Source organism: Triturus cristatus, chromosome 2_2 (genome assembly GCF_964204655.1).
Source record: "Triturus cristatus chromosome 2_2, aTriCri1.1, whole genome shotgun sequence".
Taxonomy (NCBI): domain Eukaryota; kingdom Metazoa; phylum Chordata; class Amphibia; order Caudata; family Salamandridae; genus Triturus; species Triturus cristatus.
The window spans coordinates 227,354,092-227,378,322 of record NC_140582.1 but is presented as its reverse complement, the minus strand read 5'-3'; the positions used below and the strand labels follow the sequence as shown (position 1 = coordinate 227,378,322).

At 48.8% G+C, this 24,231-nt stretch overlaps 1 protein-coding gene across 2 annotated transcripts in view; it reads right to left on the bottom strand.

Annotated features, from left to right (window-relative positions):
* Window positions 1-24,231, bottom strand: part of ECPAS (Ecm29 proteasome adaptor and scaffold) — an 819,497-nt gene that overhangs the window by 286,955 nt on the left and 508,311 nt on the right. For both annotated transcript variants that reach the window (XM_085641278.1, XM_085641277.1), the window contains exon 41: window positions 16,096-16,287. In XM_085641278.1, coding sequence (XP_085497404.1) covers window positions 16,096-16,287 — 192 coding nt within the window. The remainder of the gene's footprint in view (window positions 1-16,095; window positions 16,288-24,231) is intronic.

The window sequence follows — 24,231 nt, the reverse complement described above, 5'->3', positions numbered from 1 at the left end:
TGGGTATGCTTCAACCTGTTCTCATGAAGTAATGCTAATATGTATGCAAAAAACCAGTGTGTGATTCCGGAGACAGAGATTAGGCATTAGGCCAGAATGCTAACTGTTTTCTTTTCTTGTCATTGTAGCAGGGGTTTGAGAGTGAGCTGGAGGTTCGCTCATCCGCTCCCCTGTATTGCCAGAAGCCTCTAGTGTATGGTACGTTGCCACCCCTTCTGCCATTGTCAGTTTAGTGCGAGTGAGGCCCTTGGGTGGGTGACAACTCTCATACCACTTTATATCTTTCTTCCAGATCTCAGAGAAGGCTTCCCTACGTCTTGTAGGTGCAAACCAGCGCAGCGCATTCTTTTCCTTTACAGGTAGGGCCAGGGCGCTAGGAGTGGGAAGGGGCAGGGACTGAGCAAGAAGGAGTTGTAGGGAGGGGAGTACTGATATTTCTCTTCTTTCTCGTTTCAGGTCTCCCTCCCTGCTGTCCCCATCCTTTCCTTCCCCCACTGGACCACCTCACTGAGTCTGTGAATATCTAATCAGACCTTGAGGGTGTCGAGAGGTGGACCCCTTTTGAGCAACGCACGATCCTGAGGATTCCGGGTCACGACAGTTAGTTTCTCTGCATGCCATTTTCTCATCTTCCAATGGATCGCACTCTCAGGCTCTTAAGGCTTATTTATTTTAATAATTTAATTTTTGCATTGCTATATAATGCACTCAACCATGCGGAATCAGTGCGCTGAACATTTGCGCAAACAGCAAGGCGTCACATCACCATTACAAGAAACTATAAACAAAATGATAAAATGTAACCAACTTAATGACTTTTTAAGATCTTATGGGCAATCTTTAACTCGGTCAGTATCAAGACAAACAATATAGTTCCCTCTAAAGGAAGGTCTACTATCCTACTGAATGTCGAAGCAGTGTAGCAGCCCGCCACTCCTGACTCATGATACAGACATCAATGTTAGCATTGCCAAAGGAATAGACAGGGAAAGGTTTACATTCCCTACTCCACCTAAGTCCATGCTTAATCAAGGTCTTCAAATATACGAGAGAATGTTTACGCAAGTTGACTGTGGTAATACATCATCTTCTGCACCATCGCAATCACACCTGAAGGCTGCAGTAATTCGTTTTTTGGGTGCCTTTCTGGGTGTTTATATGAGGAAGAGGACATTAAAGTTAATATACCTCTGCAGTCAACAACACTATGCTGTTAAGCTCTGTGTGAGAGGTCAGAAGAAAGCCTTCTGCTTTAGGAACTATCTTCATTTCGTTCTATAGCTGAGAGAAAACCAGGACCCATGTACTAAAGCGCAGACAGAGCTACAAAACCATACTCATGGCAGGCAGTGGGCTATATAAATGTCAAAAACATGATTTCTACAGAAAATGGCTTCTGCCAGTGTTCTTTGACAATCTCTATACACCCTCTTCTACTGGCAAAAAAACACCATCACAAGATCATGCTGACGAAAGAGGAAGCCATGCACGTGGGTTGATATCCAAAATGTCATACCCCATCCAGACATTTATGGGAAGCCAAAATCCACCACATGAAGACACATATGCCAATTTTGGAAATGTCAAAAAGTAAGACCTTATTGAAACTATAATGTAGTTGAGCATCATGAATGTCTTTATCAACATACGTCTTCGCTGAGACTCAACAACTAGACTGCAATTTAGGATTTACAAGGCATAACTTTTTTGGGCAGTGGCCATGTTCAAAGTAAAAATGTAGGCCTGTCTACTTAATTTTCACTTTGACACAACCATTCTGTCCCTGGCTAGCACAAATAAATATCAACATTTTAAACTCTAGTTCCATGAGATGACCCTGAAGAACATATTACTTACTTTCTGTAATGCGCTTTCTGGTGGCTAGTTTATCTAACCATACACAAAGTAAGAATTTACTCTCACCATAATCAACATCCTGGAGTGAACCCTGCTCTGGTACAGGATCAGAGTGAAAACCAAAAAATTAATGGAGCCTCTGTTCATAACTGTAATGCAACAGAGGCACACGATCACAGTCAGGCTGCATGACGACCAGTTGCTCTTTTGAAGCTCAACATCGATCGAGCCCGGGCTGGAGCAAGTTTGGGATTGGACAAAGATGTCAGGACCGGGTCATCTTTCAGCATCCGCACCGGCATCGCCAACTGACATGCGTCATGGGGCTAGTGTGTAAGTCTGTACCTGAGTTGGTACGGGCCCAGTTGTAGTCCTCAGGGAGCAGACTGTGCTCAACTGGAGGACCCTGCAGTTTCCTGGGGTACAAAGGCATGGCGGATCGAGCATGAAACACGCTGAATATCTGCAGCATGTCCTCTCTCAAGTCCTCAATCTCCTACGTTGTTGATGACAGCCCAGAAAACTAGGGCATGTGGTGACCTGCAACCTTGATGGAATGCAACTTGCACCTTGATGCCTGAGAACCTTCTCCTTGTAGTCCGTGTGGTGGGAAAAGGGTCTAATTCCGGTTCGCTTTTTAATGCTTGCAATTGGACACTGACTTACAAGAAGACATGGAGCAGGCAGTGGAACGGCCACTAGAATGGCCTCAAGATCGGGACAAACCCTGGGTGCGTGATTTGAAGCAGGAGCGGGTCCTAATCGATGGCTACAACGTCTTGTGCTCGGTCACTTACAGCTCTGCCTCCTGGTCTTGAATCATCTTCACATGCATGAGGGCTCATTTATCGCACTATTTAAGAGCTGTGTGCTGAACCAAGGCGGGAAACGACCTTTTCATCGCGGTGATTACAACGCGATGCCATTACAACGCGGTTGTTACAACGACCGCGTTGATACCACGCAATGCCATTACTACGCAAGTCATTAAATCGACTTGCAGTAGGTGGCGCGCTAACATTAGGAATAGTATAGTTTACTATTGCAACACCTTCCCTACTGTTGCATAGGCTGGAGCTGGAATAGTAAATTATACATTTCTAATGTCAGCGCGCCATCTACTGCAAGTCTATGTAATGACTTGCGTAGTAATGGCAGTGCGTGGTAACAACGCGGTTGTTGTAATGCCACGCGATGTAATGACTCGTGTACTGAGTCATGTTCAACCAAGGCACCAAAGACACACCTCAAGTGGATCAGTGACCGATGGAAGCTTCCTGTAGTTATGGCATGTCTTGAATCCTGTCATTTTCAGCGAGGACATCAATCAATCAATCAGGGTTTGTGAAGCATGCCTACCCACCCGAGGGTCTCAAAGCGCTGAGAGAGGGGCCGGAAAGGGGGGGGCAGGGGCTGCTGATCCGTCTGGGCGCTAGGGATCAGTCGAAGAGCCAGGTCTTGAGATCCTTCCTGAATTGGGTCAGCGACAGGGATTGCCTGAGGTGGAGAGGCAGTGTGTTCCAGGTCTTGGCGGCGAGGTAGGAGAAGGATCTTCCTCCGGTCCTGGTCTTGCGGATCCATGGTACGGTGGCCAAGGCCAGTTGGGTGGAGCGGAGGTGTCTGGTGGGTACAAAGAATGAGAGGCGGTGGTTCAGGTATGCTGGTCCGGAGTCGTGGAGGGCTTTGTAGGTGTGTGTGAGGAGCTTGAAGGTGACTTTTGTTGACTGGGAGCCAGTGGAGTTCTCGCAGGTGTTCAGTGATGTGGTTGCGGAGGGGGATGTTGAGGACCAGTCTGGCGGCGGTGTTTTGAACGTTCTGTAGTTACCTATTCTCATTATTCCCTATTTCACTGTTTGAAGCTTGGAAGTCGTCAAGAAACCGACAAATTTGGGAGCAAAGCTCCGATTCCACCTCATAAGGTTAAGCTCTGTCACTTCTAGGGCAGTATGGAGTCAATGCAGAGCGGCAATAAGCCACCTAGTGTCGCACATGAGTGCTGCTATGAAACATCTCCTCATCCATTCAGTCGCCCTGTGGAAATTTAGCGTGCAAACTGAACATCATCTGCGCCATCTTGCCTCTCCCCAGCGTCACGCACAGCGAATGCACGGCCGCCATTTTAGGCACCCCACTCTCTCCCCACTCATTGTCAATCGTCAGCGCGGTCCCCTTGGCGCTGCGAGCATCCCCCGCGCGCTGGCCACCCCCGCTCTCTCATACAGGCCATAAACCCTCTCCTTCTGCGCGACCCTGCTACGGAGCCACTTCCGACCGACAAACCCATACATGGTCATGCCTCTCCTTTGATAACCCCCTTCCTCTGCGCCCCATTGACCGAACTGGTCCCAGGCCATCACCTAGCCCTGCGGATGCAGTTTATTGCCCCTACTGTAAGGGAAACACCCCACATCAAAGGGATTACAGTAGATCAAAGCCCCTACCCCCTGAGACCCGACCGGTCACACACACCCCCGGGAATTGACGGAATACCCTGCTGCGCAATAGCCATCTCCTACTGTGGGTGGGGTGGGAACTTCTACTGTATCTATGTGTGGGATCGGATCTGAACCGGGGCTCCAGGGGATATTCCCCCGTACTTCAAAAGAATCTCAAGAATGTACTATGTGTAATAAAGCAATAAACCAGTGTATAAGAGACCAGGTCTCAGAGATGCGGTTAGAGCACCTCGTGACGATACCTTGCTGTCTGATCTGATGTGTTCTGCTCCGACGGAATAAAACCTTGTTTCCTGCCTTCCAGTCTCCGGCGCCTGCCTCTTTTATTGGTAAATTATCGAGTGGTATGAGAGGCGATTATCGCCGGGCAAATACTTGGAAGGTTATCGACTGAAACTGCCGCTACCATTTAACAATTGGCGCCCAACGTGGGGCCATCAGCGACACGTGGATCCAGTGGGAGAGGTCCCGACGACAGAGTGAACGACTGCAACGATCGGGAGAGCTCCTGCCCAATAGACCCTCGTCTGGCAGCCGATCATCCGAACTTCACTGGTTCCGAGCAGACCTCTCTCGAGTGATCTACGGTCCTGACTGGGAACCATCAGGAGTGCCGCGGCAAATACGGAGAATAGAGGACGATCGGGCGCTGGAGGCGGAAGACGAGAAACTGTCCATGCGGTCCGGGTAAGGTCGTGAAACACGACAAAAGTGCGAAATAATTGATTGATTGTTTGAATACTAGTATTGCTCATTGATTGTTCTTTTTGAGATATTCGCTGTCTACAAACGGGGAGGAGTAGAAATACTCTCTCTCTCTCCCTTTGCAGATAGTGAAGGGTAGGTAACGCAGACTTTTGTCCCCATTGAAACCCGTCGTGCCTATCTTTATCTCCCCATTGATTGATTGTCCGAACATTGATTGTTTTGAAGAATAGTGCTTTTTGAGATATTCTCTGTTTGCAAATAACGTAGAATAGGAATATTCTGTCTAGTCTTTGCAAATAGTGAAGGGTAGGTAACGCAGACTTTTGTCCCCATTGAAACCCGTCGTGCCTATCTTTATCTCCCCATTGATTGATTGATTGATTGTCCGAACACTAGTTGTTCGATATTGGTTCTTTGGAGGTATTCTCTGCTTACAAATAACGAGGAATAGAGATATTCTGTCTAGTCTTTGCAAGCAGTGAAAAGATAGGTAGTGCTGACTTTTGTCCCCGTTGAAACCCGTCATGCCTATCTTCTCCCCACTGATTGGTAGTTGGTTCTGCCCGGACCGCTTATTAGAGGTGAACCACCCGGCTCCACTGGAAGGCACCCCTAATAAGGACATGTTCACTAAATATGGACTAGTCGCCGTGGCTTATAGCAAGCTGTGGCATAAATATACCAAGAAGGAGCCCGAAAGTCAGTGGCCACTGATGGGATCCTTCGACGACCGCAAGATAGAAGCGCTAGAAGTAGCTCTGCGTAGCAATAAGACAACGCCTACTATGCTTGACAGTATTGGCATGTGGCGCAAAGAAGCGACGCAACGGAAAAAGAGGGAAGAAGTAAAAGCAGAAAAGGAATTACGAAAGGCAGCTCACCTTGCCGCTAAAAAGTTAGAAGAAGACATAAAGGAGAGAAGGGAAACTAAACTAAGACAGGAGCCCGAAACCTCAGACCAGTACGCTGTCAGGACCCCTTCTTTGCTCTACCCTGTGTTGTCCTCCAAGCAGCAAACGAATGACGAATTACTGTTAGGTCCCCCGACCATTTACATGCCCCCTCCGTATGCACCCTCCCAACCAGTAGTGCAACACCCACAACCCCCGAACACGAACGAAAGCAGTACAGGGGCCTCGGCCCTCACGGCCTCCGCGCCGGCTGAGCCTCTTGTACTGAACCCAACGTCGGCTACAACGCTAGATGACCATGAGATGAGAAAGAACGATTCCACCAGAATGAATCGATTAACTAAAGATGAACGAGCAGGAATTGACAAGATAGTAGGGACGCTGGTGGAGCGAAAAGAAAGTGAGGAGTATATAACGGATGTGTATAAATCGTATGCCGACAACCGCAGACGACACTTTGTCGTACGGCTCTGTTATCACGCCCTGAATGCATATGAGGATAGGTACCACGATAAAGGTCCCGAAGGCTTAGCGGCCCTATATAGAAAGGTAGACATCGGAGAAGAAAGAGAGGGCGATGTAGCGAACCTCTTCACTCGTACACTCGAGGTCTACCGACACCTTAAAGAACATGGACAAACAACCAAAACAGAAACCCCCATAGCAACTAAACCCCAGGGAGGAAGGGCCGATGCCATGATGCCCATTAAAGAAGCTGCCCCCTACTGGGTCCCCCCACGGGGTCAGGGAACACACGACGACATCAACCACCAAGATGCGAAGGGAAGGGTTGTATATAACTGGGTCTACCAGCCGTGGGACCGGCAAGATATTTTGACCTTTAGAAAGACCCTACCCGACTTGAGAAAGAACCCGACTGCCTTCTACACTGAATTAGGTACAGCCTTAGGCTCAACGATAATGACGTTAGCAGATATCGACTTGTTCTTTGGGCTATGTCTGCCGGCTGATGTGTGGAAACAAATCCGGAAAGTTGACCACGCTGAGCCGTTCGGATATACCTGGGTACAACTCGATACCATAGATAAACAGCGAGAACCAGGACAGAAACCCCCGAAAGCCATCCTAGAGCTCCCAGATAAGATTGTACAAAAGCTGAAGACTCTAATCCCTGAAAGAAAGGTAGACTGGTCGATAGTGACGGCTTGCCGCCAGAAACCCCAGGAAGACGTGTCTGAATACTTCTCCCGATTCGAGACTGTGTTTTCCGACTACAGTGGCCAAGACATGACCACCGCAACCGGACACCACCTCTTTGTCCAGAATTATGTAAAGGGTCTGTCGCCAGAAGTTTCCCAGAAACTACAGACCAGCGAGAGTAGTTGGGCAGCCTCCAAACCCGCAGCAATTCTCCAGATGGCCCAATACTACGAAAACCAGAAAAACGAGAACGATAGGGCGTCAGAGAAGAAGAAAAAGGAATTAAAGGAGAGGGTGATGATAGCACAATTGCAAGGGGTGACAATAGGAAGGGAACCCCCGAAGGAGAACTACCAACCAACCGCCCCTAGAAAGCTACCCCCTAGAGACCATGCACCTACACCCTACAACGGACGGAGGGACTTAGATGGAAATCAATGTGCGTTCTGTAGAGGGTTCGGACACTGGAAATCCCAGTGCCCGGTCCTTCTGGAAATGAACAAGAATAGGGGCCCCAGAGACGCAGCATATGACCCCAGAAATAGAGAACAGGGACGAGGGCACACGAACAACACCATCAACGACAGGCCAGGCAGACCAAACACCTTTGATCGCCCCCGACAAAACCAGTGTCAGCAGTCCGACTATGAAAGCACTCATGACTTCGCATAGGACCGCCAGGGGCAAGGGAGGGATCCAGTCGAACTCCGTGTTGACCAGCAAGGTCCTTACGTCACCGCTAAGGTCTTGGGCACAAAATCTCCATTCCTGGTAGATACTGGGGCGACACGTAGTGCGTTATCTAAACGACTGATTCCTAGGGCACCCTTGTCTGGCTCACACGTAACCTCAATAGGCTTTGACGGAACGCCCTCCACTAACCCCTTATCAGCACCAATCCCCTTTGATTTGGAAGATAACACCACTGACACGACCTTTCTGCTCTCCTCCAACACCCCCGATGCTATTATGGGACTTGATTTGCTAAAACATTTTCGAGCCACTATCAGATGCTCCCCAGACGGAGTTCGAGTCATCCTACACGATAACCCAGATCTGTTCAGACCCTGTCACACTCGGCGTATGCTCTCTATAACCGATGCTGATATGTCCCTACTCGACACATTACCTTCACATCTATGGGCTAAAACCGACTCAGATGTAGGGCGCATGGTGATCGACCCGGTACACATAACCGTCCGACCGGACGCAGTGCTCCCAAAGCTTCCTCAGTATCGGATATCCCCCGAAGGCGAGAAGGCATTGGTGGAAATCATCGAGTCCCTGGTCGAGGCAGGAGTGGTAGAAGAAGTAGTGAGTAATGTTTGCAACAGCCCTATCCTACCCATTGTAAAGAAGCAAGGCGAGGGGGATGAGAAAGCCTACCGTTTCATTGTTGACTTGCGAGAGGTTAACAAAGTAGTCATACCCCAGTACCCCGTAGTCTCAGACATCACCACCATCCTCACCCTGATTCCATCCACCGCCACCATCTTTACTGTTATTGACCTCAAGAACGCATTCTTTTCCATCCCCATCCACCCAGACAGCCGCTACCTGTTCGGCTTCACCTTAAAAGCCCGTTCGTACAGATTCTGTAGGGCACCCCAAGGCTACACTGAGAGTCCCAGTATTTACAGCCAAGCCCTCAAGAGGCAACTAGATGCAGTCCAACTACCCGATGGAGTGGCATTGATACAGTACGTCGATGACATTCTTTTGGCGGCCGACACCACCCCTCTTGCCGTCACGGCCACCATTCACCTCCTTCGCTTCCTTGCGGAGAACGGTCACAAGGTCTCCAGAAAGAAATTGCAATTCTGCCAGCCCCAAGTAACGTATCTAGGCCACCTACTATCCAAAGATGGGAGGAAACTTACCCCTGACCGAATTCAAACCATCCTAGAAACCCCTGTTCCCAAAACTCAGAAGCAAGTGCGGTCCCTAGTGGGCCTCACCTCCTTTTGTCGTCAGTGGTTGCCAAATTTCAGTCTTATCGTAAAACCTCTGCTTTCCCTACTGGCTAAAGATACCCCCTTCCCCCTCCCCTGGACACCCGAATGCCAATCCTCCTTCAAGGAATTACGAGACGCCCTCTGCTCAGCCCCAGTCCTAGGAACCCCAGACTACACTAAACCTTTCTCCCTTTACACCCACGAAAGGGAGGGATGCGCATTGTCTGTCCTAACCCAGTCCATAGGCCCTAAACAACGCCCTTGTGCCTACTTCTCTGCCACTCTCGACCCCGTAGCCAGAGCCTTGCCCGCCTGCCTTCGAGCAGTAGCCGCCGCTGCTGTCTCTATCCGACAAAGTGAGGGGATCGTGCTCTCGAACCCCCTCACTGTATTGGTGCCCCATGCTGTTGATACCCTCCTGAACCAAACCAAAACTCAACACCTGACTAGCGCACGACTGACTGGGTACGAACTGACTCTGCTTGCACCCCACATCACATTGAAACGATGCACCACTCTGAATCCAGCCACTCTACTACCTCTCCCTGACACTGACCCCAATGCGTCCCCTATACATGACTGTGTGACCCTCACCGACGAACAGACCAAGAGTAGGGTTGACCTCCGGGATACTGCCTTCCCGAACCCTGACGGAGAACTGTGGGTGGATGGCTCATGTATCAAGCTCCCCGATGGCACCACCTCAGCTGCCTATGCAGTCACCACGGCCCGAACCGTTGTTGAGACAGCCCGCATCACCCAGCGATCCGCACAGGCGGCTGAACTAATTGCCCTCACACGAGCCTGCATCCTGGCAGCAGGGACAACCGCAAACATTTACACAGACAGTCAGTATGCCTTCGGGGTAGTTCACCACTTTGGGCTCTTATGGAAAGAGAGGGGATTCTTGACCTCGCATGGCACACCCATCCTGCATGGAGATCTAGTCTCTGCCCTGACCGAAGCAGTCCTCCTCCCCACACGGCTGGCTGTGATCAAATGCCAGGCACACAAGAAGGTGACAGACATTGTAGGACAGGGAAATGCACTAGCTGACATTACTGCCCGAACCACAGCCGAGAATAGGTCCACGACCCGCATGTACGTGACCAGGTCACAAACTGAGAATTGGAAGGATGCTAGGGAAACGATTAGGGATATCCAATTAGCCAGCACACCACACGAATTAACTGAATGGGCCCGGGTAGGATTGAAGGACGATGACGGTTGTTGGCGAACTAAAGACTCGAACAAATGGTTGCTACCCGACTCATACTTGATCCCCATGCTGACCATGGCACACTCCCCCGCACACATAGGGTCTGCCCCCATGATCGAACTCATCTCCAAAGTCTGGCACAACGACAGAATACCAGACTCAGCCAAACGACTGGTCCAACAATGCCTAGTATGCCTCCAACACAACCCTGGGAAAGGAACTGCTGTACCCCGGGGAGGGTTTGGGGTCCCCAATCACCCCTTTGAAGTCCTACAAATGGACTACGTCCAGCTAGAAAGGTGCCGAGGTTTAAAGTATGTGCTTGTCGTTGTGTGTGCCTTCAGCAAGTGGGTGGAAGCCTACCCAACCCACGACAACACCGCTATGACTACTGCAAAAGTACTACTGAAGGAATTCTTCCCCCGATACGGCCTTTGTCGAATTTTGTGGAGCGACAATGGCCCCCACTTCGTAGCCGAAGTTATCCAACTCATCTTAAAGGGGTTGGGTGTAAAACAGAAGTTCCACGCGGTCTTCCATCCCCAATCTGCAGGCTTGGTTGAGCGACACAATGCCACATTGAAGCTTAAGATAGCAAAAATAGTCGCCACCACAGGGCTAAGATGGCCAGACGCTCTCCCGCTAGCATTGCTATCAATGCGTTCCACCCCCACCAAACACCACTTAACCCCCTACGAGGTCGTCTTCGGGCGGCCCATGAACCTTTGGACTGCACCAAAACCATCGTCCATCCACGACGTCCCGGACGTCCTCATGTCTGACTATTTGTATAACCTAACTAAGACATTGTCTGTTATCCATCAGCAGGTGCTGCACGCCATTCCCGATGTTTCCAGGGGCCCGGGACACGACATCCAACCCGGCGACTTCGTCTTAGTGCGTAACTTCCAACGCACCAAGAGTCTGGAGCCCCGGTGGACGGGTCCCCTGCAAGTCCTGATCACCACCCGAACAGCTCTTCGAGTGGAGGGGAAACGCAATTGGCTGCATGCACACCACTGCAAGAAGGTATCACCGACCCTGACAACCACGGACAGCATCACCGCCCAAGAAGAACTCCTGGACAAAGATCGACCATCCCTGAGCCGCTGCCCAGATACAGAGACACTCGAGTTAGTAAGATATCCTGATCCCACTGTGCCATCCAAGGAAGGGTATAACTTGCGACGAAAGGAGAGAACTTCGGCTAAGCAGACCACAAGCTAAGTGAAAATCTCAAAGCGGTAGCCTAGTCACCCCAAAGGCCACCAGGAGAGAAACCAAACAAAGTCTGTGGTTCTGCCCGCTACCGAGTCTCTTGAAGGTGATGGAAGCGCCCAACATGAAGATGATGGAAGCAACCGGACGTCCGAAGATCCACTACAGAAACCCAAAGACTGACCGAATGCACAGCTTAAAGACTATTGCACTTTTCATTACCCTTCTCTTCTGCCTTCTCCTCATGGTCGCCTTCTGGATCATGGAGGAGAGCACACCCGCTCATAAGACATTACTGGCCACCGTTCAACCTACCACCACGAAAGAACATCATCTGATCTCGCTTTCACCCCAACTCCGAGAAAGGCGTAAGGAGTTCTGGAATAACTCCTTTGTACAGTTGCTCCACCAACACAATCTTGCTACCAACGCCACTAATTGCTGGATCTGTGGACTGCTACCACATGCCACTGGACACTCTATCCCTTTTATCCCTTCACCTTTTTCTGTCCATGGCTCCTGCCTCGCCTGGCTAATCCTCCTGCAAGAAAGCTACAAGGACAATGCCACTTCCGGCAGAACCATGTCACACTTCTACCATGGGTTCTGGCTGAACAAAACTGGAAGAACTTCTGCCCTCTTCTGCCCTCTGAGATCGAACACTTCCTTTCACATGGACATCCCTGCCAAAGAACGAGTTGAAATGCAAGTGTTCAACAATCCAGCCAGACCCACCTTCTCTTACCTCCGGAAACGAACGGCCGCCACCCTAACAGTGGCCCTGTCCGTCATCAACATCACTGGGTCTGTATGCCTCGAAGGCCTGGGGGCACAGCTGGTGGGCCACAGCTCCTGCCTCATCACCCGAACATTGGACTCAGTTGACCCACCCTCCTTTGTTGCCTCCCCGAATATGTACTTCATCTGCGGTACTAAGGCCTACACCTGGCTTCCGAAAGGTTGGGGAGGCACCTGCTACATCGCCTTTGTCCTTCCTCCGACGTATGTGGCTCCAGCAAACCAACACCGACAGAAACGGGCCAAAGACATTGTTCAGGCCGACTCCACCGGAGCACAGTTCATGGACGCAGTCAAAGGCCTTGTTCCTCTCTGGGGTCCAATGGCAAACAGCCGTGCCATCCGCCACTTAACCCAGGCAGTCGAAACGGCAATGAACATTACAGCTGGCGCCCTCGCCAACAACACCGCTGAGCTTCAGGCCGTCCGCCTGGTGGCCCTCCAGAACCGCCTTGTTCTAGACGTGGTTCTAGCAGATCGTGGAGGAGCATGCCGCATCATTGGGTCCAGCTGTTGTACCTACGTACCGGATAACTCACCCTCAGTCTACAAAGCAATTGAACACCTCCACAGACTGTCCGCAGAGGTCCATCAAGAACAAGAAGAATGGTCGCTGGGGAGTTGGTTTTGGGACACTATTAAAGGTTGGGGATGGAGGCTGTTTTCATTTATCCTGATACCAATTGTGATACTATGTGGATGTTGCTTGGGGATTCAGTGTCTGCCACCTTTATGTTCGCTTTTTATGAACTGCATCTGCCCTAAGACTTTGGACTTTGAAACCGAGCGGATGAAAGCTCTGAACGAGGTGGAGGTACGGGGTATTATGGGGATAGATCCGAACTAGGCAAGCTGGCGAGATATGTTAAAAGGGAGGACTGTGGAAATTTAGCGTGCAAACTGAACATCATCTGCGCCATCTTGCCTCTCCCCAGCGTCACGCACAGCGAATGCACGGCCGCCATTTTAGGCACCCCACTCTCTCCCCACTCATTGTCAATCGTCAGCGCGGTCCCCTTGGCGCTGCGAGCATCCCCCGCGCGCTGGCCACCCCCGCTCTCTCATACAGGCCATAAACCCTCTCCTTCTGCGCGACCCTGCTACGGAGCCACTTCCGACCGACAAACCCATACATGGTCATGCCTCTCCTTTGATAACCCCCTTCCTCTGCGCCCCATTGACCGAACTGGTCCCAGGCCATCACCTAGCCCTGCGGATGCAGTTTATTGCCCCTACTGTAAGGGAAACACCCCACATCAAAGGGATTACAGTAGATCAAAGCCCCTACCCCCTGAGACCCGACCGGTCACACACACCCCCGGGAATTGACGGAATACCCTGCTGCGCAATAGCCATCTCCTACTGTGGGTGGGGTGGGAACTTCTACTGTATCTATGTGTGGGATCGGATCTGAACCGGGGCTCCAGGGGATATTCCCCCGTACTTCAAAAGAATCTCAAGAATGTACTATGTGTAATAAAGCAATAAACCAGTGTATAAGAGACCAGGTCTCAGAGATGCGGTTAGAGCACCTCGTGACGATACCTTGCTGTCTGATCTGATGTGTTCTGCTCCGACGGAATAAAACCTTGTTTCCTGCCTTCCAGTCTCCGGCGCCTGCCTCTTTTATTGGTAAATTATCGAGTGGTATGAGAGGCGATTATCGCCGGGCAAATACTTGGAAGGTTATCGACTGAAACTGCCGCTACCATTTAACAGCCCGAGGAATGTTCTAAAGTGAGAAATCTGTGGTTAGAAGTATCCATCAGAAATTCTCTGAAGTGGGAAACGCCACATACTAGAAGAGTATGGCTAAGCTTAAATTGATGCCAATTAGTGCTTAAAGTCGAGATAAATCAGAGTGGGAAATTAAAGGCTAGGCTATACCGACCATTTCATAGAAAATGCTTGAGGACAGGGTGGCTGCAAGAAATGTGCAAAAATGACATTTCTGGAGTCACTGTGAAGGCCAAAAACTCAGAGACACTGGGTTGTGGAAATTACTTTGGTGTTTAGGGATCACTTGGCACACACAGTTTTTTACAGCACACTGCCATATGGTATAGTCTCAAACACTTTTTTGCAAGTTATCAAATGGTAAATTACAGAAACCAATGACTCAACAAGGTCCTAGTCAAAATCATTAGCAGATACTACTAGCTATGTTGGATCAGTGGGCATAACATTTTGCAGTTCTGTCATTCAATATGGATTCCGTAGAGGTATGAGCACTATTTGAACCTGGGATTACTTATCACAAAATATATGGTGTCTAAAAAGGGTGTATCCCATCCTAAATTGTGGCACTTGATTGAGGGAGGTGGGGTGGAGAAATCGATTATTAATCTTCTACCGGACATCTACACTGGCTCAAGTGCCAGAGTAAGGCATGGATTTAATGTTAAATGCACTGAGAATTTATGTACTGACAGGGGGGATAGGCAGGTGTGTGTTTTGCTCCTTTCCTCTTTAAACTTTACATGAACAACTTGGAGATAATGTTGGTTGAGAGATGTAGGTACATGCCTCAAATAGGTCAGTGCCCATCGCCGGGACTCCTGCATGCGGATGACACAGTATAATTGTCCAGCACCCCAAAGGGTTTACTATTCCTTTTAAATACCTATGTGGAATTCATGGGCGAGCTGGGCCTCAGTGTAAATTCACATAAACCATGTATTATGATCCCTAGATCACACTGCTCCTGCTATTTTAGTTTGAAGGGTGCCCAGATGAAGCAGACAGGTACCTTCTCATTTTTGGGTGTACAATTTGATTCGGGTGCACTTGGAAAGGGCAAAGCCAGAATCAATCTGAGAAGGCCATAAACACCCTTTTTGCTTTCTCTAAGATATTACAGTCTGAAACCCTTTAGAAAGATGGGTACTATCTATCGAGGAAAGTGTACAGTGTTGGCTACTTATTGGGCAGATGTCAAATACGTAAACACCACAAAATTATCTTCATAGACTGATATTAGAACTAGCCAGCTGCCCAACAAAAGTTACTCAAAGAGTTGGGACTAACTTTTCAAGAGGATCCTATTAGGCTTCACTCCCTTCTACTTTGGTATAGGGTGAGGACAAACGAAGTAGCAAATCTTAGTCTATTAATTCAGGACTGTCTCACTCTTGACTTAGCTTTGCACATTCCCTGGTTGAGGCATATTAAGATCCTTTGCTCAAAGCTGGATTGACCCAGCATATTTAATGACCCAGAATCTTTGAGCTGGATGAGTAAGGGTGCATAAAAAGCTATTTGAAGACGAAAGACACCAAATAGTGTGTCAAACAATCAGTGTCTCTATGTATGCTGAACTATGGGTTACTGAAGGCTTACAACCTTACTTGGAGCACATATTAAAGCCTCAGCTCATGTTTGTGCTAACGAGGCTGAAAAGTGATATGTCCCATCGCTTAGTGATCATCCTGAGCCAGCATGATTGGTCAAGACAACTGGCTAGCTGCGCCTGCGATGGCACTGTAAACAATGTACACTGAGGTTTGTTGTTGTTGCAGGTTTTAGGATATACCTAGATACATTTTTATTAAACCTCGATTGCACAAATATTAAGTTAGTCAATGTAGACCTGCCTTAGTCCTTTTGCAAAAATTAAAGTCAGTTCATGTTTGTGTTGCCATTTAGAAGTGACACTTACCTTGAAAAGAACACATATCCTATGATAAAGAACTGCAATACAAACATATGGGGAAAAAGGATGCTGCAGTTTGAGAAGCAGTTCACCATAGCACAAATATTTTCAGTGACTTCAAATTCCATTTCAGCATTAATGTTTAATTGTCAGAATATACCTGGCACATTTTCCTGCCATACTTCTGTCCACAAACTGGAGTAGTCCTTCTCTTCACTTTCATCATCTGCCACTTCATGCATGCCCAAATACGCAAGCGGCAGAACCAACCCAGCGTGATTTTTCAGCACATCTGGGGCATAACGCCCTATTGCATGGACAGTTAACACGCAAGCTGAACGATATGTTGGTTCTGTAGGACAAAGGCAAGCCGATTAAAAATGACTTTGTGCAATCATTTTTAAAACAGAGTTTATTGTTATACATACTTCAGTGACCATCCATAAAGATGGCGCAAATCTCATGATGACTGATTTCACATATTCTGAAAATATCAATAAGTAAATCAGAGCAGTTCTTTATTTAAGCTATACACAATCTGCCTAAGAGAAATATTTACTGATGTTGGCATTCCATACAAATCTGCAATGCATGAACCTGAACTACCAACAATAAGAATGATTTATTCAACAGTTTCCATGCAATTATCAAAAATGGGAATCCTGTCCACCATGCAGAGCATAAAACAGATTTACATTGACTAAGAATAGCGTTCAATGGTGCAGGTACCACTTTCATCTGTCTCTGGATCCCGCTCCCCATATGAACCATTATAATCTGGAAAGCTTTTAAGCTCCAACTCAAATGAATCACACAAACACCAGGGCTGTGCGTCAGCTACTTTTTTCGACATGTGAAATGCTACATATGTGGCATAATTTGCACATTATGGATACTATTACAAGGTATCAAAACAGTTACAGACTGTGTGATCAGCTCATTCCAGGTCATTGCTGACAAGGTGTCCAGTTCTGAACTAGTCACCTACAATCAGTATTTTCAGGTATGGTAGTCTAATAGCATTCAATGGCGACAATGCAAGACTACAACACTCAGAATGCATTATGTGTTCATATGAAAGTTGAGGACCAAAATGTGTGTAATGATCAGGAATTACGTACTTCGGCTACTTGCAGAAAACATCATGCTGATCCCAGAACCCCTGATATCAACAAAGTGAACTGGTGCAAGACAAAGGTTTTTTGCTACCTGCACTGTATATCTCTATTAATCTTCAGACCAGTGTAGCTAGCATACAGTCCATCAGAGCGGGGTAAATGAACAGGGGTCTCACTGATCCTTTCTGGTGTCCCTGCTCATGGCATCCCAAAAAATTTGCAATTCTGAAGCTTTTAAGTACGATTGTGGATTTGCCAAATTTGCCGCACAATCCATCATCTTCAACATAATCTGCAGATTTTCTTTTGCTTTTCAAAACTCTTTATTGGGTTTTTAGCGATAATGCAATACAATATGAATAGACAGCCAATAAGCATTGATATCAACCCATCTGTCAAACATTTGGGGTAGAAGTCCATTCAGCATGGCTGTCTTTACAATATATGACAAAGCAAAGAAAGGTAGCAAACGAAACAAAAACTATAACGATATACCCACAGACAGCAACAACGCTGTATAGTAATCTATATAATGATCACTCCACTCATTTCCACCAACCCACTCAGAAGAGGTACTCATGCCGTGAACGCTTTGATTTCGGCCAGGGACCTCCCCTGCTTTAGACACAGCTCCAGTTGTATCCCACAGTAGTCTGCCCACCCTTACAAAATGTTACTGTTTTTCTTGGGGCAGCCTGAGCTAGATCATTAGGGCATTCCAAACCTAAGCAGCAGTCTAGCCCCCTTTACAAACCTTCAGTGAGGGAGCAAGAGCTTCCTTCCACGTCCTCGCAACATCACGTTTGGCTACAGTAAGGCCCAGCAGATATTTGTTCCCATCAATTCCTTCCGAGACGTGCAGCAGTGCACATTGTGAGGTCCTCAGCAGGGTCAGACCCAACACTCCCTCTAGTCAATAACATACTCCAGTCCAGAAGGTAAGAGAACTGCACAGCTCCAGACTGTATGTAAGAAGTCTCCTATCTCAGTCTGACAGCGCAAACAAGCTGCAGACCCAATAAGACCTTTCCTCCACAGCTTCTCCCTAGTATAATAAAATCTGTTGAAGTAGTGCAGCTGAATAAAGCGGTACTGGGAGGCAATGGCCACCTCGCGGGGAGAAGCTAGTGACTCGCCAGCCCAAGCCTCTCGGAGGGCCTCAAAAGTATCTGGAGCACTGACAACCAGGGACCTATATATAACGGAGATCTTGTGCTGTGAGATGTTTGTCAGAAGTATTTTGGCTTCTAGTGGGCTAAATTGTGAGATAGCCTCTAAGTGTGCAACGTAGGGAGTGACCGCGTTACTGAGCTGCAGGTATTTATAGAATTGGGTCTGGTAGAACTGGAACTCCTCTTGAAGAACAGTGAAAGATTTGAGTGAGTTCCGCTGGAGGACATCCCCAATTCCAGAAATTCCTATGAGGTCCCAGCTCCTAACCACGGTAGCCCAGCCACCTAGTGCACAGCCTTGCCCTCCCATAGAGGTGTCTCCCTGGTGAGCTGCCCCTTCCACTCTATGAATGCCACCCGCCTCCCTCCGGGCAGCGAGGACGACCCGGATGGCCAGGGCGAGGTCCCGGGGGACCAGTCCCCCATATAGCAGGTGCAGGAAAGACTTGCGTCCATGTCTCGGATACATGAGTGAGGTCACCTAATCCTCCGAACCACCAGTCGTTCAGGACAGTCAATTGTGTTCTCCTGTAGTAGGACCCCATATCTGGCGTGGACCGCCATCGTTGGTCATTTTACTGCACTTAGAGAGGGCATTTCTGGGTGGAACGAGATTCCAAAGGAACCTCTACAGGAGCGAGATATGGGAAAAGAAGGATGCGGGCACAGGAAACTGGGAATTTTGGAGTTGGAACAAGAGTTGTGTAAGAGCCACCATCTTAAAAATAGCAGATCTCCCAAGTAAGGAGAGAAGTGTTGACCTGTGTTTCAAATCGGCAGTCAGACTATATATTTGCGGCTGTATATTCAGGGTCCACGTCTGAGCCTCATTCATAATGATATGCACCCGTAGGTTATTGGAATCCCTGTCTGAGGACATGACCTCTGACATCCACAGCAACTCCAGCATGCCTTTGCTCCATAGGTAAAACGAGGACCTGCTGAGGTGTATTCGGAGCCCTGAGAATCTCCCAAAGATGTCCACTATCTGGAGCACGAGAGACCCCGAGCCCTGGAGATCTATCAGAAAGATGAGCACATCATCTGCATATAACGCAACACTTTCCTCCACCCCTAGTCCCCCCACTCAAATCCCCTCAGCTGCGCATCTACGCTAATCCAGTCCACCAAGGGCTCAATGACCAGGGCGAAATGGAGGGGTGAGAGGGGGCACCCCTGACATGTTCCTCGCTCGACCAGAAAGGGCGAGGAGGTGGCCCTGCCCACCCTAACCTGGGCAAACAGCTCCATATAGAGAAGCTTGACATAGTTGATACATTGGGGTCCAAAATTCATTTTGGCCGGGAGAGAGAACAAAAATTGGCTGGCAAAAGCCCACTTCTAACAGCGCACTTTCTTTGTGGTAGTGCTTGGACAGTGTGATGACCTTGCAAAAGCATCATATGTTGTGTCTCATAGCCTGGTCCGGCATGAAGCCTGACTTGTCCGATTGGATGAGGCTGAGATTACCTTGATCAGCCTATTAGCTAGGGCCTTAGCTCACACCTTGAACTCGATGTTACAAAGAGAAATTGGCCGGTAGGATTCACAGCACTCCGGTGGATGGTGCAGCTTTAGAATGATAATGATGTAAGATGTTCTAGATTCAGGGGCAGTAAGTTGCCCCTCAGAGCCTCCTGAAAGCCCCCTAACAGATGAGGGCCTGTGACCACCCAAGTGGCCTAGTAGAACTCAGCCAGGAAACCACCAGATCCAGTTACTCCCCGGTTGGAGCTGCATAAACGCCCCTTCCCCCTGTTCGTCTACCATAGATTTCTAGCCCTAGTGTCTGTCTTCCTCCGAGAGGTCTTGGGTAGGGAGATCATGTGTAAACATTTCTACTTCAGAGGAGCACTTTGATTCTTGGTGAGCATATAGTACTCTGTAGTAGGCTGCAAAGGGTCCGCCACTCATCATTCAAACCTTCGCCCTGGGTATTCAGAACAAAGGTAATGGGATCTTGTGAAGATGCAACCGAACAAAGCTAGCGGAGGTTTTTACTAGATTTGTCCCCCCCTCCAATGACAGATACGACTGAGTCGACATCCAGTCTGAGCGTGCGTATCCATCAAGGTTTGACACAAGAAGGTGCTGGCATGTAGAGAATCTCAAAGGATAGTCGGATCCAGGGAGTCCACATATTGAGCCTCCAACTCCAGGAGTCTCACCTCCAAGTACTCTACCTCAATGTCAATGAGGTCCCGGTGGGCCGTGCGGTAACCATTAATGAAGCCTGGTGCAGTGGCCTTCCACGTCTCCCACAGAGTCACGTGGTAGGCGAATGAACCCACATTATTATGCAGGGCTAACTCAAAGTCACGATGGTCCAGTTACTCAAATGCTACTGAGGCAGGCCTCCCCTCTCCCCCAACGTCACCAGCAACTCAACTGGTGCATGGTCGGACAATCTGCATACCCAGAAGTGTGTCTCGCATATTGTGTAGCCTTGGGATTTGGGGAGGAGGAAATAATCAGATCTGGATAAGATCTTATGTACCCCCCGAAAAAAAAGTGTAACTGTTGTCTGTGGGATGGCAGAAAAGCCAAGCATCTAATCATCTAATAAGCCCATTTTGTCTATGAGGCGAATTGATGCCATCCGGGACGGGGGACCTCTCGAGCCCTCGGAGCATTCCATTTGAATGTGAGCTACAAAATTCATGTCCCCCCCAGGATCCAAGGCCCCGGTGGGAACTCCACAATGACACAGAGTAGGGTCTGCAAAAATGCCTGTGACAAAGTGGGGGGCTACACATTAATGAGGAAGAAGGGTTTCCACTGAAGAAGGTCAGAGATTGCGACGGGACATCCAAATCCGTCATGCCAAGTCAAAATGTGGTGAAACTGGATGTGCCCTTTCATGAGTATAGCTACCCTTCTTGACCCCCTATGGAACCCAGAGTGAAATACCCTTCTAAACCCAATTAGTGCCAAGAAAGGACATTGATGATTATGATCTATTATATGGGTTTCTTGCAAAAGCAGGCCATCTGGCCCTATGGCCGGCCCTCAAGACTGCTCCAAGCTTAATCTTGTCAAGCAGCCCATTTACAGTCCAAGCAAGTAGTCTCAAGGATCTGCGTTTATCTCCCAGTTGTATATTAGCTGCTATGGGGTCCTGGAGCAACCTGCTTAAGGGATGTAGGCTGTGAGTATGTGAAGCATAGGCATAAATGTGGGAGGCTTCAGTGCGGTGTAACCAGTAAAGAAGCAAACTGAGTAAATATAACCCTAACAAACAAGTTACTTACCTTCGGTAACACCTTATCTGGTAGAGACTCTATGCAGCTGCAGATTCCTTACCTTAGAATTATCCCCAAGAGTCAGACTGGATCCAGAAATGTTTAGTGAGCAGTACCCTGCGTGCTGGTAGGTGGCCTCATTCCGCTCTGCCTAGCGTCATTGGTGTCGTCCACGCCAGAAGTGAAGTTTGTGATGCCTGTATAGGCGCCACCCAGGTGCATTGACATCAGATAATTGTCATAACTTTCCACCCAGGAAGCGCGGAGCCAAGAAGTACACTAACCACTGCTGTGGAAAACTAGGGCCCTGCGAGGGGAAAGCCCTGTCCGTAGAAATCTGTTTGCAGAGCGGGGAGGATGGGTGGGTTGGTAAGGAATCTGCAGCTAGACAGTCTCTACCAGATAAGGCCCTACCAAAGATCAGTTACTTGTTCATTTGATAGAGACTTCTAGCTGCAGATTCCTTACCTTAGAATTGATACCCAAGCAATACCTGTGGACCAACCTCACACGACGAAATGCTGCAGGACAGAATAGGCAAAGTACCATCCTTACGGACTTCACTGTCCAGACTGTAGTGTTAGATATACATGTGCAGGAAAGCCCACGTTGCTGCCTGGCAGATGTCCAGGCCTGGAACTCTGTGAGTGAACGCAGTTGTGGCAGCTTTAGCTCTGGGGTAATGAGCACGCAAACCCTCAGGGGTTACTTCTTAACCAGTGCATAGCAGATTTTGATACAGAGTATGATCCATCGTGAGATTGTAAATTTCTACACAACCTTTCCATTCTTCGCTCTGACAAACCCCACGAAGAGTTGGTCGTCTACCCGGAACTTTTTCATGCAGTGCAGGTAGAACGCCAATGCTCTTTTTGAAGGGATGAGGCAGAGCGTAAAAAGAAGGCCTAAGTGAAATGGAATGACCACTTTCGGAAGAAAGGGACTTTGTCTGGGTAGATGTTAAGATAAGGAGGCTTGAGCGACAAGGACTGAAGCTCACTGACCCTCTGGGCAGATTCTATTGCCACAAGGAAGGTCGTTTTGATAGTAAGGAGCTTGAGGTACAAGTTACTTACCTTCGGTAACAATGTATCCGGTAGAGACGATTCTAGCCGCAGATGCCTTCACGTAGAATTACCCCAGGCGTGAGACTGGACCCAGAAAACTTTCCTCCCCAGCATCTCTGCACGCCGGGTAGCGGTACCACTAGACTCCGCCCCGACGTCCTCCGCGGGCGTGACGTCAGTGAGGTCACATAAGCCCCACCCCCATCAGTTTGCTTCGGAGAACTTTTCCGCACCACAACGCAGAGCCATCACAACAAAACGGAGGAGAGCATGGGAACAGTGTGCGAAAAAAACAGAGAAATAAAATTAGAGAGAAACAAAAGGAAAGAAACCTCACCAGGTGGTACCAAGGCACCAGAAGGCGACAACAGAAGGTCAGAGCAGGAAAAGAGCAGAGCACCACTCTGAGGAACAACCGTACAAGCCAAGGCAAAATCAGCAGGTGGCAGTAAAGCACCAGAAAGTCAGAGCCACAAAGCCATCGCAAGAAAAGCGCAAAGCACGATTCCTTGGAACTACCTCGCAAACCAAGGCGAGAGCCATCCTAGAGGCACAAGCATGTGAAAACGGCGTGACGGAGAGAGACAGAGACAGAGAGAGAGAGACAGAGACAGAGACAGAGACAGAGACAGAGACAGAGACAGAGACAGACACAGAGAGAGACACAGAGAGAGACACAGAGAGAGACACAGAGAGAGACACAGAGAGAGACACAGAGAGAGACACAGAGAGAGACACAGAGAGAGACACAGAGAGAGACACAGAGAGAGACACAGAGAGAGACACAGAGAGAGACACAGAGAGAGAGACAGAGAGAGAGACAGAGAGAGACAGAGACAGACAGACACAAGAGAGAACAGAGACAGAGAGAGACAGACACAGAGAGAGACAGAGACAGAGAGAGACAGAGACAGAGAGAGACAGACACAGAGAGAGACAGAGACAGAGAGAGACAGAGACAGACACAGACAGACACAGAGAGAGACAGACACAGAGAGAGACAGACACAGACAGACACAGAGAGAGACAGACACAGAGAGAGACAGACACAGAGAGAGACAGACACAGAGAGAGACAGACACAGAGAGAGACAGACACAGAGAGAGACAGACACAGAGAGAGACAGACACAGAGAGAGACAGACACAGAGAGAGACAGACACAGAGAGAGACAGACACAGAGAGAGACAGACACAGAGAGAGACAGACACAGAGAGAGACAGAGAGACAGACACAGAGAGAGACAGAGAGAGACAGACACAGAGAGAGACAGAGAGAGACAGACACAGGGAGAGACAGAGAGAGACAGACACAGAGAGAGACAGACACAGAGAGAGACAGACACAGAGAGAGACAGACACAGAGAGAGACAGACACAGAGAGAGACAGACACAGAGAGAGACAGACACAGAGAGAGACAGACACAGAGAGAGACAGACACAGAGAGAGACAGAGAGAGACCGACACAGAGAGAGACAGAGAGAGACAGACAACGAAGAACAGAGAGAGACAGAGACCGAGAGGAGACAGAGAGAGACAGAGAGAGAGACAGAGACCGAGAGAGAGACAGAGACCGAGAGAGAGACAGAGACCGAGAGAGAGACAGAGACCGAGAGAGAGACAGAGACCGAGAGAGAGACAGAGACAGAGAGAGACAGAGACCGAGAGAGAGACAGGAGACAGAGACAGAGACCGAGA